The following is a 13,533-nucleotide window of genomic DNA, read 5'->3' as shown; positions in this document are numbered from 1 at the left end:
GGACACCACAGTGCCCCGACACTCACTCCCCAAGTGGACACCACAGTGCCCCGACACTCACTTCCCAAGTGGACACCACAGGGCCCCGACGCTCTCACTCCCCAAGTGGACACCACAGGGCCCCGACGCTCTCACTCCCCAAGTGGACACCACAGTGCCCCGACACTCACTCCCCAAGTGGACACCACAGTGCCCCGACACTCACTTCCCAAGTGGACACCACAGGGCCCCGACGCTCTCACTCCCCAAGTGGACACCACAGTGCCCCGACACTCACTCCCCAAGTGGACACCACAGTGCCCTGACACTCACTTCCCAAGTGGACATCACAGTGCCCCGACACTCACTCCCCAAGTGGACACCACAGGGCCCCGACGCTCTCACTCCCTAAGTGGACACCACAGTGCCACGACACTCACTCCCCAAGTGGACACCACAGTGCCCCGACACTCACTCCCCAAGTGGACACCACAGTGCCACGACACTCACTCCCCAAGTGGACATCTCAGTGCCCCAAAATGTCAGCTCACTCTATTTCTCCCACAGGATTCCCTACCATAGCTATTTCGGAGGTGGTTGTCTCATGATGGAGAGCCACATATTAAAGGTGAATGGCTGGAGCAACATGTACTGGGGATGGGGATGCGAGGACGATGATATGTGGAATAGGGTTACGTCTTCAGATATGACGGTGTGGAGATACCCGAACCCTTACGTCAGATACAAGATGATTCAACACAGACCTGCAGCTCCCAATCAAGAGAGGTAAGAGAGAGGCCGTTGTTCAGGTGGCTCCAAATATCAGTGAGTGCCATTTTCTGTCCTAATGTGGTCGATTGTAGTTATTTATATGTAGTTAGGGTTTAGGGTGAGAGCTTTTCTTGTTAGTGTGTGCTGGTAGTTTGATTGTATTCACGTATTGTTAAGGGGAGGTGGTTTGGTGGTATATTTTCTTGTTAGAGACGGGGCGGTAATTTGGTTATTATTTGTAAGGGCTGTTCGGATTGGGAATTGTAGTGAGAATGGCGGTAGTTTGAGTGTGGCCATGTTTTGTGAGAGAGGGATAGTCTATTGGTTCCATTCGTGACTTCTTAATGAGGAAATATAAATTGGGTGTTGTCTTATTTAATCCAAAAGGGGGAGGTAGTTTGGTTATTTTTTGTCTTTGTAGTAAGGTGTTAGGGTTAGGATGAGCTGGTCTTGTTAGTGATGAGTGGTAGTTCGGTTGCAGTTTAGTCTTGCGAGTAAGGGGGTGATGGTTTATTTAATGGTTCACTCTTGTTAACGACAGGTGGTGGTGTGTGTATGTGTGGGGTCTTGTTATCCTAGTGAGGGGTGGTGATGGTCTGGGTGTGGTCTTGTTATCTTAGTGAGGGTGGTGATGATCTGGGTATGGTCTTGTTATCTTAGTGAGGGGTGGTGGTCTGGGTGTGGTCTTGTTATCTTAGTGAGGGGTGGTGATGGTCTGGGTGTGGTCTTGTTATCTTAGTGAGGGGTGGTGATGGTCTGGGGGGTCTTGTTATCCTAGTGAGGGGTGGTGATGGTCTGGGTGTGGTCTTGTTATCCTAGTGAGGGGTGGTGATGGTCTGGGTGTGGTCTTGTTATCTTAGTGAAGGGTGGTGGTGGTCAGTGTGTGGTCTTGTTATCTTAGTGAGGGGTGGTTGTGGTCTGAGGGTGGTCTTGTTATCCTATTGAGGGGTGGTGATGGTCTGGGTGTGGTCTTGTTATCCTAGTGAGGGGTGGTGATGGTCTGGGTGTGGTCTTGTTATCTTAGTGAGGGGTGGTGGTGGTCTGGGTGTGGCCTTGCTATCTTAGTAAGGGGTGGTGGTGGTCTGGGTGTGGTCTTGTTATCTTAGTGAGGGGTGGTGGTCTGTGTGTGGTCTTGTTATCTTAGTGAGGGGTGGTGGTCTGTGTGTGGTCTTGTTATCTTAGTGAAGGGTGGTGGTGGTCTGTGTGTGGTCTTGTTATCTTAGTGAGGGGTGGTGGTGGTCTGGGTGTGGTCTTGTTATCTTAGTGAGGGATGGTGGTCTGTGTGTGGTCTTGTTATCTTACTGAGGGGTGGTGGTCTGGGTGTGGTCTTGTTATCTTAGTGAAGGGTGGTGGTGGCTGGGTGTGGTCTTGTTATCTTAGTGAGGGGTGGTATTGGTCTGGGTGTGGTCTTGTTATCTTAGTGAGGGGTGGTGATGGTCTGAGTGTGGTCTTGTTATCTTAGTGAAGGGTGGTGGTCTGGGTGTGGTCTTGTTATCTTAGTGAGGGGTGGTGATGGTCTGGGTGTGGTCTTGTTATCTTAGTGAGGGGTGGTGGTCTTGTTATCTTAGTGAAGGGTGGTGGTCTGGGTGTGGTCTTGTCGTCTTAGTGAGGGGTGGTGATGGTCTGGGTGTGGTCTTGTTATCTTAGTGAGGGGTGGTGATGGTTTGGGTGTGGTCTTGTTATCTTAGTGAGGGGTGATGGTGATCTGGGTGTGGTCTTGTTATCTTAGTGAGGGGTGGTGGTCTGGGTGTGGTCTTGTTATCTTAGTGAGGGGTGGTGGTCTGGGTGTGGTCTTGTTATCTTAGTGAGGGGTGGTGGTCTGGGTGTGGTCTTGTCTTAGTGAGGGGTGGTGGTCTGGGTGTGGTCTTGTTATCTTAGTGAGGGGTGGTGGTCTGGGTGTGGTCTTGTTATCTTAGTGAGGGGTGGTGGTCTGGGTGTGGTCTTGTCTTAGTAGGGGTGGTGGTCTGGGTGTGGTCTTGCTATCTTAGTGAGGGGTGGTGGTCTGGGAGTGGTCTTGTTATCTTAGTGAGGGGTGGTGGTCTGGGAGTGGTCTTGTCTTAGTGAGGGGTGGTGGTGGTCTGGGAGTGGTCTTGTCTTAGTGAGGGATGGTGGTCTGGGGGTGGCCTTGTTTTGTAGTGAGGGACGGTCTTTTGTGTGTTGTCTTATGTATCTCCTTCTGGGAGATCATTTACGTATATCAGAAACAGCATAGGTCCAAGGACTGATCCCTGTTGGACTCCACTGGTGACTCCCCGCCACTCCGAGACCTCACCCCTCACAGTGACTCGCTGTGTCCTGTTGCTTAGGTAATCTCTTATCCAGTTGAGTACCTTTCCTTTCACTCCTGCCTGCATCTCCAGTTTGTACACTAGTCTCTTATGTGGTACTGTGTGAAAAGCTTTCTGGCAGTCCAGAAATATGCAGTCTGCCCAGCCCTCTCTTTCCCGAAACGCTTTGCGTAATAGTGGCTTTAGGCATTGTATGTACTAGCTCTATCTATAAAGCCAACAAACTTTGTAAAATCTCTTTATGTATGTACCTTACCTAAATAAAAATTATTATTATTATTATTATTATTATTATTATTTCTTGCCTGATTTTTGTTGTCTGGTCATAGAACTCAATTAATCCTGTTAGGCACGATTTGCCATCTCTGAACCCATGCTGATGTTGTGTTACAAAGTTCTTCTGCTCCAGATGTTCCACTAGCTTTTTTCGCACAATCTTTTCCATCATCTTGCATGGAATGCAAGTTAGAGACACTGGCCTGTAGTTCAGTGCCTCTTGCCTATCACCCTTCTTGTATATAGTGACTACATTGGCCGTCTTCCAAATTTTTGGCAGTTCATCTGTTACCAGCGATTTGTTGTACACCATGGAAAGTGATAGGCACAGAGATTCTGCTCCTTCCTTTTGAATCCATGGTGAGATTCCATCCGGGCCTATAGCCTTTGTCACGTCCAAATCTAGCAGATGCTTCCTCACCTCCCAACTGGTAATCACAAACTCCTCTAGTGGTGTCTGGCTTGATGTTCCCTCCCTATATCTGGGACTTCTCCTTGCTCTGAGGTGAAGACTTCCTGGAATTTTGTATTGAGTTCCTCGCACACTTCCTTGTCGTTTGTAGTGAATCTTTCAGCCCCTATCCTCAGTTTCATTACCTGTTCCTTCACTGTTGTTTTCCTCCTGATGTGGCTATGCAGCAGTTTGGGTTGAGTCTTTGTCTTTCTCGCTATGTCATTTTCATATTGCCTCTCTACCTCTCTTCTCACCCTGACGTATTCATTCCTGGAGCTCTGGTATCTTTCTCTGCTCTCTAGTGTTCTGTTGTTTATATAGTTTCTCCACTCCCTTTTACTTAGCTGCTTTGCTAGCTTGCAACTTTGATTAAACCATGGTTTTCTCATCTCCATTTCATTTTTTTCCTTTTGGACTTGGACGAACTTGACTGCTGCCTCCTTACACTTCTGTGTGATGTAGTCCATCATGTCTTGAACCTCCAGCAGTTTCGCTCTCCATGCTTCCTCACCTCCATGTGGTTCCCTGTTTCCCAGTCTATCCTTCCATAATTAAAGTCCCCCCTTATGAGAAGATGGGATCAATTTCTACAGGCTGCAGTGGCTGCTCTCTCCATGATAATGTTAACTGCCATGTTGTTTCTGTCATACTCTTGCCTGGGTCTTCTTTCATTTGGTGGCGGGTTATATATCACTGCTACTACTACTCTTGGTCCTCCCGTTGTCATGGTGCCTGTTATGAATCTCTGAACCCTGGCAGCCTTGATGTTGGTTGTGTTCCTGGCAGCCTTGATGTTGGTTGTGTTCCTGGCAGCCTTGATGTTGGTTGTGTTCCTGGCAGCCTTGATGTTGGTTGTGTTCCTGGCAGCCTTGATGTTGGTTGTGTTCCTGGCAGCCTTGATGTTGGTTGTGTCCCTGGCAGCCTTGATGTTGGTTGTGTCCCTGGCAGGCTTGATGTTGGTTGTGTCCCTGGCAGCCTTGATGTTGGTTGTGTCCCTGGCAGCCTTGATGTTGGTTGTGTCCCTGGCAGCCTTGACGTTGGTTGTGTCCCTGGCAGCCTTGACGTTGGTTGTGTCCCTGGCAGCCTTGATGTTGATTGTCCCTGGCAGCCTTGATGTTGGTTGTGTCCCTGGCAGCCTTGATGTTGGTTGTCCCTGGCAGCCTTGATATTGGTTGTGTCCCTGGCAGCCTTGATGTTGGTTGTGTCCCTGGCAGCCTTGACGTTGGTTGTGTCCCTGGCAGCCTTGATGTTGGTTGTCCCTGGCAGCCTTGATGTTGGTTGTGTCCCTGGCAGCCTTGATGTTGGTTGTGTCCCTGGCAGCCTTGATGTTGGTTGTGTCCCTGGCAGCCTTGATGTTGGTTGTCCCTGGCAGCCTTGATGTTGGTTGTGTCCCTGGCAGCCTTGATGTTGGTTGTGTCCCTGGCAGCCTTGATGTTGGTTGTGTCCCTGGCAGCCTTGATGTTGGTTGTGTCCCTGGCAGCCTTGATGTTGGTTGTGTCCCTGGCAGCCTTGACGTTGGTTGTGTCCCTGGCAGCCTTGATGTTGGTTGTCCCTGGCAGCCTTGATGTTGGTTGTGTCCCTGGCAGCCTTGATGTTGGTTGTCCCTGGCAGCCTTGATATTGGTTGTGTCCCTGGCAGCCTTGATGTTGGTTGTGTCCCTGGCAGCCTTGACGTTGGTTGTGTCCCTGGCAGCCTTGATGTTGGTTGTCCCTGGCAGCCTTGATGTTGGTTGTGTCCCTGGCAGCCTTGATGTTGGTTGTCCCTGGCAGCCTTGATGCTGGTTGTGTCCCTGGCAGCCTTGATGCTGGTTGTCCCTGGCAGCGTTTGCTGTGGGACAGCGTCTTGTAGGGACGCTGCTTGGTAGGATCAGGTTTATAATGGAGAAAATATTACGAGACTCTGGGTACATGAGCTGGCCTCACGCCGCTTGATAAGAGTTCTAAAGATCAAATTGCTGATCAGATTATTGATCACTAGGTTCCCTGGTATATAGAGAGTTAACACTGGAGATTAGATATGTAATTCGTTTTTTAATGTCCGTTGAAATGTTATCAACACTGCACACTTGCATGCCGCTCCGATTTCAACAAGGGACGAACAGGTACTCCCCTTGGCGCTTCTGTCCCACTGGCCTCTGCCCGTGGCGTCAGTCAAGGTGCCGGCAGTGTTTATAGATTTATTATTTTCATTATTTAGACTGATTATTGTGATAAGGTTATATAACAAGACAATTCCCACGTGGATTTAGTGATAAATAATAGTAATGGAAAGTAAAATTTGTTCTTTATTAAGGATTTTGAAAACACGTCATTGGAAGCTGATAATTTAGTTCCAATAATGTTTTTGTTTATATGGAAGCTTCTAGATTCTTGTGATCATGTCAACAATATTATATAGGCATTAATCCCAATGGTGTACTTGACCAATGGTCATGAAGGATGCTGATGTAGATAAAGTAGATATGATTAATAAATAATGAATCCGATGATGAGATATAGATTTGATGAGATATAGATTTGATATGAATAATACATTACTTAGATAATAATATTACCATGATAAAGGGAACTTTCCACATGTGTTAGTGGTCTGTGTTTGGTCTTGTTAGTATGTGGTAGTGGTCTGTGTTTGGTCTTGTCTTGTTAGTATGTGGTAGTGGTTTGTGTTTGGTCTTGTCTTGTTAGTATGTGGTAGTGGTTTGTGTTTGGTCTTGTCTTGTTAGTATGTGGTAGTGGTCTGTGTTTGGTTTTGTTAGTATGTGGTAGTGGTCTGTGTTTGGTCTTGTTTTGTTAGTATGTGGTAGTGGTTTGTGTTTGGTCTTGTCTTGTTAGTATGTGGTAGTGGTCTGTGTTTGGTCTTGTTAGTATGTGGTAGTGGTCTGTGTTTGGTCTTGTTTTGTTAGTATGTGGTAGTGGTTTGTGTTTGGTCTTGTCTTGTTAGTATGTGGTAGTGGTCTGTGTTTGGTTTTGTTAGTATGTGGTAGTGGTCTGTGTTTGGTCTTGTTTTGTTAGTATGTGGTAGTGGTTTGTGTTTGGTCTTGTCTTGTTAGTATGTGGTAGTGGTCTGTGTTTGGTCTTGTTAGTATGTGGTAGTGGTCTGTGTTTGGTCTTGTTAGTATGTGGTAGTGGTCTGTGTTTGGTCTTGTTAGTATGTGGTAGTGGTCTGTGTTTGGTCTTGTTAGTATGTGGTAGTGGTCTGTGTTTGGTCTTGTTAGTATGTGGTAGTGGTCTGTGTTTGGTCTTGTTAGTATGTGGTAGTGGTCTGTGTTTGGTCTTGTTAGTATGTGGTAGTGGTCTGTGTTTGGTCTTGTTAGTATGTGGTAGTGGTCTGTGTTTGGTCTTGTTAGTATGTGGTAGTGGTCTGTGTTTGGTCTTGTTAGTATGTGGTAGTGGTCTGTGTTTGGTCTTGTTAGTATGTGGTAGTGGTCTGTGTGTGGTCTTGTTAGTATGTGGTAGTGGTCTGTGTTTATTTTTGTCTTGTTAGTATGTGGTAGTTGTGTGTGTTTGGTCTTGTCTTGTTAGTATGTGGTAGTGGTGTGTATTTGGTCTTGTCTTGTTAGTATGTGGTAGTGGTCTGTGTTTGGTCTTGTTAGTATGTGGTAGTGGTCTGTGTTTGGTCTTGTCTTGTTAGTATGTGGTAGTGGTCTGTGTTTGGTCTTGTTAGTATGTGGTAGTGGTCTGTGTTTGGTCTTGTTAGTATGTGGTAGTGGTGTGTGTTTGGTCTTGTCTTGTTAGTATGTGGTAATGGTCTATGTTTATTTATTTTTTATTTATTTATTTATATACAAGAAGGTACATTGGGTTTGAGAGAATACATAGCATGGTATTTACAATCTTGTAAAGCCACTAGTACGCGCAGCGTTTCGGGCAGGTCCTTAATCTAACAGATAATTTTTAGTAGATAAATTATATAGTTCCTTGATGACCTCCATGGCAGTGACCATTTCCCAGTCCTTGTTACCTTTTTCTCTCTTCACCCTCCCCCTCTCCTTCTCTAGGTGGCAGTTTGCCGAAGCTGACTGGCGCCTATTTACCCTCCTCTATCTCCGACCTCTCTATTCTGCCTCTCCCTTGCGCCCTCCTCCTTTTTCATAACGCCGTCTTCGACGCTGCCCTCTGCTCTATCTCTCGGGGAAAGCGGAAGTGTGTTCCCTGGTGGAATGTGAATTGTGCTCAAGCTGTCCGCTTTAAGCAACCCATCCTCCGAATTGACAGTACGTTTTAATACTAAGTGTAATAGTACATTTCCTGACTATCATGCATAGTACATAATTGCATTTATGGGGCTGGTACATTTACCTCTCCATTTAATTCTCCTCGTTTTCTGTTAAAACACTCAGAATTTTAGGATGAAGCTTTAAAATTCAATTTATCAATCAATCAATCAATTAAATATAGGTCAAGATACCCTAATGGGTGAGCGTGGAAGTGGGGATAGGGGAAGAATTAGTGGGGGTGAGAGGAAGGGTTTTCAGTATGAGGTAAAGTGGCAGGGCTAGACCCAGCTGCATGGCATTGAAATCGTTATGACCACACTAGGCAATGAAGGCAAGGAATCGGATCTTTGTGACAACATTTCGTCTTTCTGAGCACCCACGGAGATAGCAGCCCTCAGCTGGGTGTGCCCTGGAGGCTCACACCAGATGTGGTCTTAGATCTGCTAATCAGCATCGTGCCCCCACTCAAGGCACCAGAAAACGGGAGCTAGCTAGTCATCACCCCCCCTCCCCTAAAGAGGGGGGGAGAAGAGTTAGGAGGCTATAGTTGGAAGTTTGGTGATTTGAGTAGTGGTATATTAGAGGAGAGGGGTCATGTAAAGGACGGAGCAGGAGGTGGATCGTCGATCAGGTTAAAGAGGTTGTGCGTATGTCTGGGTCTGCTTAGGACGTTTCTGAAGAACGCGTCGTAGTTGTCATGATAGGTGAGAATTCTATTAATCTGTTTCTTCCCCATAGTATCCCAGGTTATGTTCAGAGGTGGGATGTTCGCCCACTCATGCAGGGCCTCACTGGTGGTGAAGTCCTGCCAATGGGTATCGAACACCCATCTCAGAGCCCTGTTCTGGGTACGCTGGAGTTTCTTCCTATTTGTTGGTGCTGCAAGTGAGAGTGGGATCGGTGCATATGTTAGGAGTGGGAGAATAAGTGTTTTGTATAGATAGAGCTTGGTGGCTTGGGAGGCATGTTTGAGTGGGAAGAGTTTTGATAGAGCGTTTGAGGCTATAGCTTTCTTGGGTGTTATATGTGTGTGAAAACGAAGGTTAGAGTCTAATGTGAGTCCAAGTACTGTGGTGTTGTTGACTCTTGGGATCTGGGTTGCATCTGGTGATTGAGAGTAGAGTTTTACTGGGGCAGGGTTACGTCGTTTGTTGTAGAAGAAGTATGTAATTTTAGACTAGTTGGGGTTTGTTTTTATTTGCCAGTCGTGTTCCCAGAGGGTGACTTTGTCTATTTCTTGCTGTGCTTTCCGTGTGAGGGCGTTAATCGTATAGTCCGAGATCAGATGGGTTTCGTCGTCAGCGTAGCAAAGGGTCATTGATGTCCAGTATATTGGGTCAGGAATGTCGTTTCTATAGAGTATGTATAAGGTTGGTGAGAGAACTGAGCCCTGGGGGACACCTGCATTTAGGTTGAAGTAACCTGACAGCTTGCTGAGGAACTTGATCTGCATCTTTCTGTTTGTTAGAAAGCTGCAAAGTAACCTCTGCATGTTGTCAGATAGTTGAAATAGAGTGCAGAGTTTGTAACGTAGGCCGTCGTGCCATACTGTGTCAAAAGCCTTTTCGACGTCCTTTGCAATGAGGGCCGTCTTGGCCCTCTGGTGCTTATTTATGGAGAGGTAGTTTGTTATTATGTTCAGTGCGTCTTGTGTTGAGCGGTGTTGTCTGAAGCCAAATTGTTTGTCTGTCAATATGTTTTTGTGTTTTAGGTGATTCCTGAGTTTATGATTAATGAGTTTTCCATATACTTTCCCTAGTGTCTCTAGTAGGCTGATCGGTCTGTTGTTTTTGTGGTCTGTCGGGGATTTTGGGGGTTTTGGAATGAGGATTGCTGTGGCTTCTTTGAATGGGCTTGGGAAATATCCTGATGCTAGTGAGTCGTTGTAGACGTCAGTGAGTGCAAAGATTAGGGGTTCTGGAAGTTGCTTGAGGAGAGCTTGGCCAATGCCGGTGAATCCTGGGGCTTTACGTCTGGAGTTCTTGAGCATGAGTTTAACTTCTTCAGGTAATATTGATTCTGTGAGGTCACTTTGTAAGTCGTCTAGTGTCGTGAGGTCAATGGTAGGGTAGTGTGTGATGGCCTGAGGGTAGTGTTGGATCCATGTTTCTACTCTGTTTATGTTTTGTATTGCTGTTGGCTGGGGGGGGGGGGGATTGAAGATGTTCTGCCAGTGCAAAGAAATTCAATTTACTATACCCACGGTTTAAATATAAGGAGTTTTTTTCAGTTTTATTAAACAATAGAGATTTTATACAAAATTTGAAAATATCCTGAATTACTTTACAATTCATTGAAATATTTTAGTTTTGTTTTATTTGTTTTATAAAACTGTAATATCAATATAGCTATGGGTTACGTATTAATTGTAATTAAGAAGCAATAAAATGCTTATCTTCAAAAACGAAGACAGTTAGGTGAGGGTGTGGTTTTCTATTCAGCTTTTCAGATAAATTCAAACATTCACAATACATATTTGACTACGATTTAATACTAAGTGTAAATAAGTACAATGCCTGACTTCCATACAAAGTACATAATTGCATTATGGGGCTATTACACTTACCTCCCCATTTTTGGAGGACGGGCAGCTTTAAGCGTGCAGTCTGGAAGAAACACCGCCGCCGGCAGACGGCTGATTCTTTCGTTTTGTTTCGGAAGGCGAATGCGGTGGCCCGTAAGACCATCTGTAAAGCTAAACGTGAGTGTTGGAAGAGTTATGTTTCCACCATTACGTTCAAAACTCCTCTGCCGCAGATCTGGAAGCGTATCCACAAGATAGTGGGTAAGTTCGTTCCTGATGTCTCACCGGTCCTTCACCTCCGTGGTACTTTTGTGGCGGACCCGTTGCAGGTCGCAACCGAACTGGGTTCCCACTTTTCATCTGATAGCTCTGGCTCTCATCTTCCTCAATCTCATCCTTTAGATTCCTGCACTCGTCTTCGGCTTCCCTATAACGATCCCTGTTCTCTCTCTGAACTTCAGTCTGCCCTGGCCCTCTGCGGTTCTATGGTGGCGGGCTCCGATGGCATTCTTTAAGAGATGCTTCTCCATCTCCCTCCGTACATGTCTCAGTATTTACTGAGTCTGTATAATCGGGTCTGTGGGTCGTCGTCAGTACCTGAAGACTGGCTCGATGCTGTTGTCCTCCCTGTTCGGAAACCAGGGTGTCTCGGGACATCCCCTAAGGACTTCTGCCCTATTGTCCTCACGAGTTGTGTCTGCAAACTCATTGAACATATGGTTAACGTTCGTCTGATGTGGTTCTTAGAACATTATCACCACCTCTCTCCATCTCAATATGATTTTCGGACGTGCCGTAGCACAGCAGCTCCTTGTATTGTTCCTTCCTTGCCCCCGTGGAGAGTCCCCCTTCCGAAATTTTGTACTTCCTTGACCCGCATCACTAAAGCTTTTGCCTCTTCTATGGTTCTGAAACGCCTTTTCCTTGAGCACTTTTCTTCACACTCCCATCCCGTTTCCATCTTCACTGATGGGTCTAAGTCTGCGGACGGTGTAGGCTACTCTATTGTTTTTCCTGACCGCACATATATGTGTCGCTTACCTCTGGAGACTAGCATCTTCACAGCAGAACTTTATGCTAGTCTCTATGCTCTTCGACTCCTGCTTTCTCGTTGTCAATCCTCCTTTGTGGTTGTAGTTGACTCACGTAGTGCCTTCATGGCTCTAGGGTCTTTTAATCCAGTCCATCCGGTGGTCGTCGAAATTCAACATTGGCTGTTTCTTATCCCCAGTAAATTTAAATCCATAGAGTTTTGCTGGGTTCCCAGCCATATTGGTGTTTATTTTAATGAGCGTGCGGATGCTGCCTCCAGACAAGCTATCCGCTCTTGTCCCATCTCCCATAAAGGTACTCCCTTTTCCGACTTTTACCCGGTTATTCATTTCTCAATCCTTGCCCGTTGGCAGTGTTGTTGATCTTCTGTTGTTGGTAACAAACTGCGTACTCTTAAGCCCCGTGTCCCCGTGGCCTTCCTCCTACCACCGTAACCGGCGATGGAAAACGACTCTAGCTAGGTTACATATTGGCCATACATACTTAACTCACGGTCAAATAATGGAGTGCCGCCTTGCTCCTTATTGTTCAAATTGCATTGTCTCTTTTACAGTCATGCATATCCTTGTTGAATGTCCTGACTTCAAGGACGAACGTGTCTTGCTTTCTGACCGTCCCTCGCGGTCACTTGTCCCTTGATAGAATTCTTGGTGATTTTGATATTGTTCGCCTTATGCGTTTCTGTTATCGTATTGGCATCCTTGGTGATATTTAGCGCCCTCTGATTATTCCGCACTTTGATGGTGCTACATAGACTTCCCGGTGTGGTGCCTTCTTTTGATAATTACTTACTTCACCCATCCCATCCTAAATCTTTATCCTGACCCCATCCAAGTGCTATATAGTCATAATGGCTTGGCGACTTCTCCTGATAGGTCTCTTCCCTTCTCACTGCCGACCAAACCAACATGGCCAGTCCTTCCTCCCCAACACTCACCCTCTCGGTCATGTCACAACTAATAGTCATTACATTGGCTGTTTGGCTGTTTAATTCTAATCATTACAGAGTCTGAACTGAATATTTTGATTTGTTGAATATATGTTAGATTTTTTCTCCACACCTTAATTCACCAACGAGGCTCACCAACGAGGCTCACCAACGAGGCTCACCAACGAGACCTAAGAAAGTAGTTCCGTTCCTCAATCTTCGTGGTGACGTGGAGCTAACTGACGTCACAAATGTCACGTCACTCAGTAATATTATTATAATTTATATATTGAGAACAGGAATAATCCTCATAATAACTCGGTTTAAGTAGTAATAATTCTTATTTAGTCATGTAAACTTAACAGAGGACGAATCCTCATTGCTGTACATTATTATAAATATTTATTAGGTTTATAATAAATATTAATTATGTTATAAGTGGGAAATATTCCCCACAGTCCTGCATTTCACGGAATTCTCACCTTTCTTCGTGCACTGGCAAAGGCATCTGTCACAGCGTGTGATGACGGGTCATTCTGGTGTTCTCAGAATAGTTATGTTTTTTCCGGACAGCAGTGCCTGTATCTCTTCATCGTTTTCGTCGAGCCAGTCCCAATTTCTACCGGACGCTAGTCCGAGGTGCTCAACGCATGCGAGTAGACTGAATCCCAAAAGGCTGCCTACGCTTCCTTAGTGCTGTCCTGAACATTCTGGGGTGTGTCTTGCATACTTCTTTCTTGGTCGTTGGAGAATTCTTCAGCAACTCTACTGATCTTCAGCTTGGAGACAATCTTTTCTGACCTTGAGGTCTTCTCTTGGGTTGGGTGCGAAGGTTGTATTTGGACCAGATAAAGCGGTGGTCTGACCAGCAGTCGACGCCATACATGACCTCAACCACTCTCATGTCCTGCCTGTAAGTTCAAGCAAGCTAATACATTGGCTGCTTGAATTTTCTCGCAATTTGTGTCTGTCAAAGCCAAATTTCATGGGAGAGACATGAAATATCTTATTAACTGATAACGGTTTCCACAGGAACAACCTCCC

At 45.9% G+C, this 13,533-nt stretch overlaps 1 protein-coding gene across 1 annotated transcript in view; it reads left to right on the top strand.

Annotated features, from left to right (window-relative positions):
* LOC138366008 (beta-1,4-galactosyltransferase 4-like) overlaps positions 1-13,533 on the top strand; it is a 128,956-nt gene that overhangs the window by 103,411 nt on the left and 12,012 nt on the right. The window contains exon 5 of the mRNA XM_069326730.1: positions 526-765. Coding sequence (XP_069182831.1) covers positions 526-765 — 240 coding nt within the window. The remainder of the gene's footprint in view (positions 1-525; positions 766-13,533) is intronic.

This window comes from Procambarus clarkii, chromosome 2 (genome assembly GCF_040958095.1).
Source record: "Procambarus clarkii isolate CNS0578487 chromosome 2, FALCON_Pclarkii_2.0, whole genome shotgun sequence".
In the NCBI taxonomy this organism is placed as follows: Eukaryota; Metazoa; Arthropoda; class Malacostraca; order Decapoda; family Cambaridae; genus Procambarus; species Procambarus clarkii.
The sequence above is the reverse complement of the archived record's forward strand: the minus strand, read 5'-3'. Positions and strand labels throughout refer to the sequence as shown.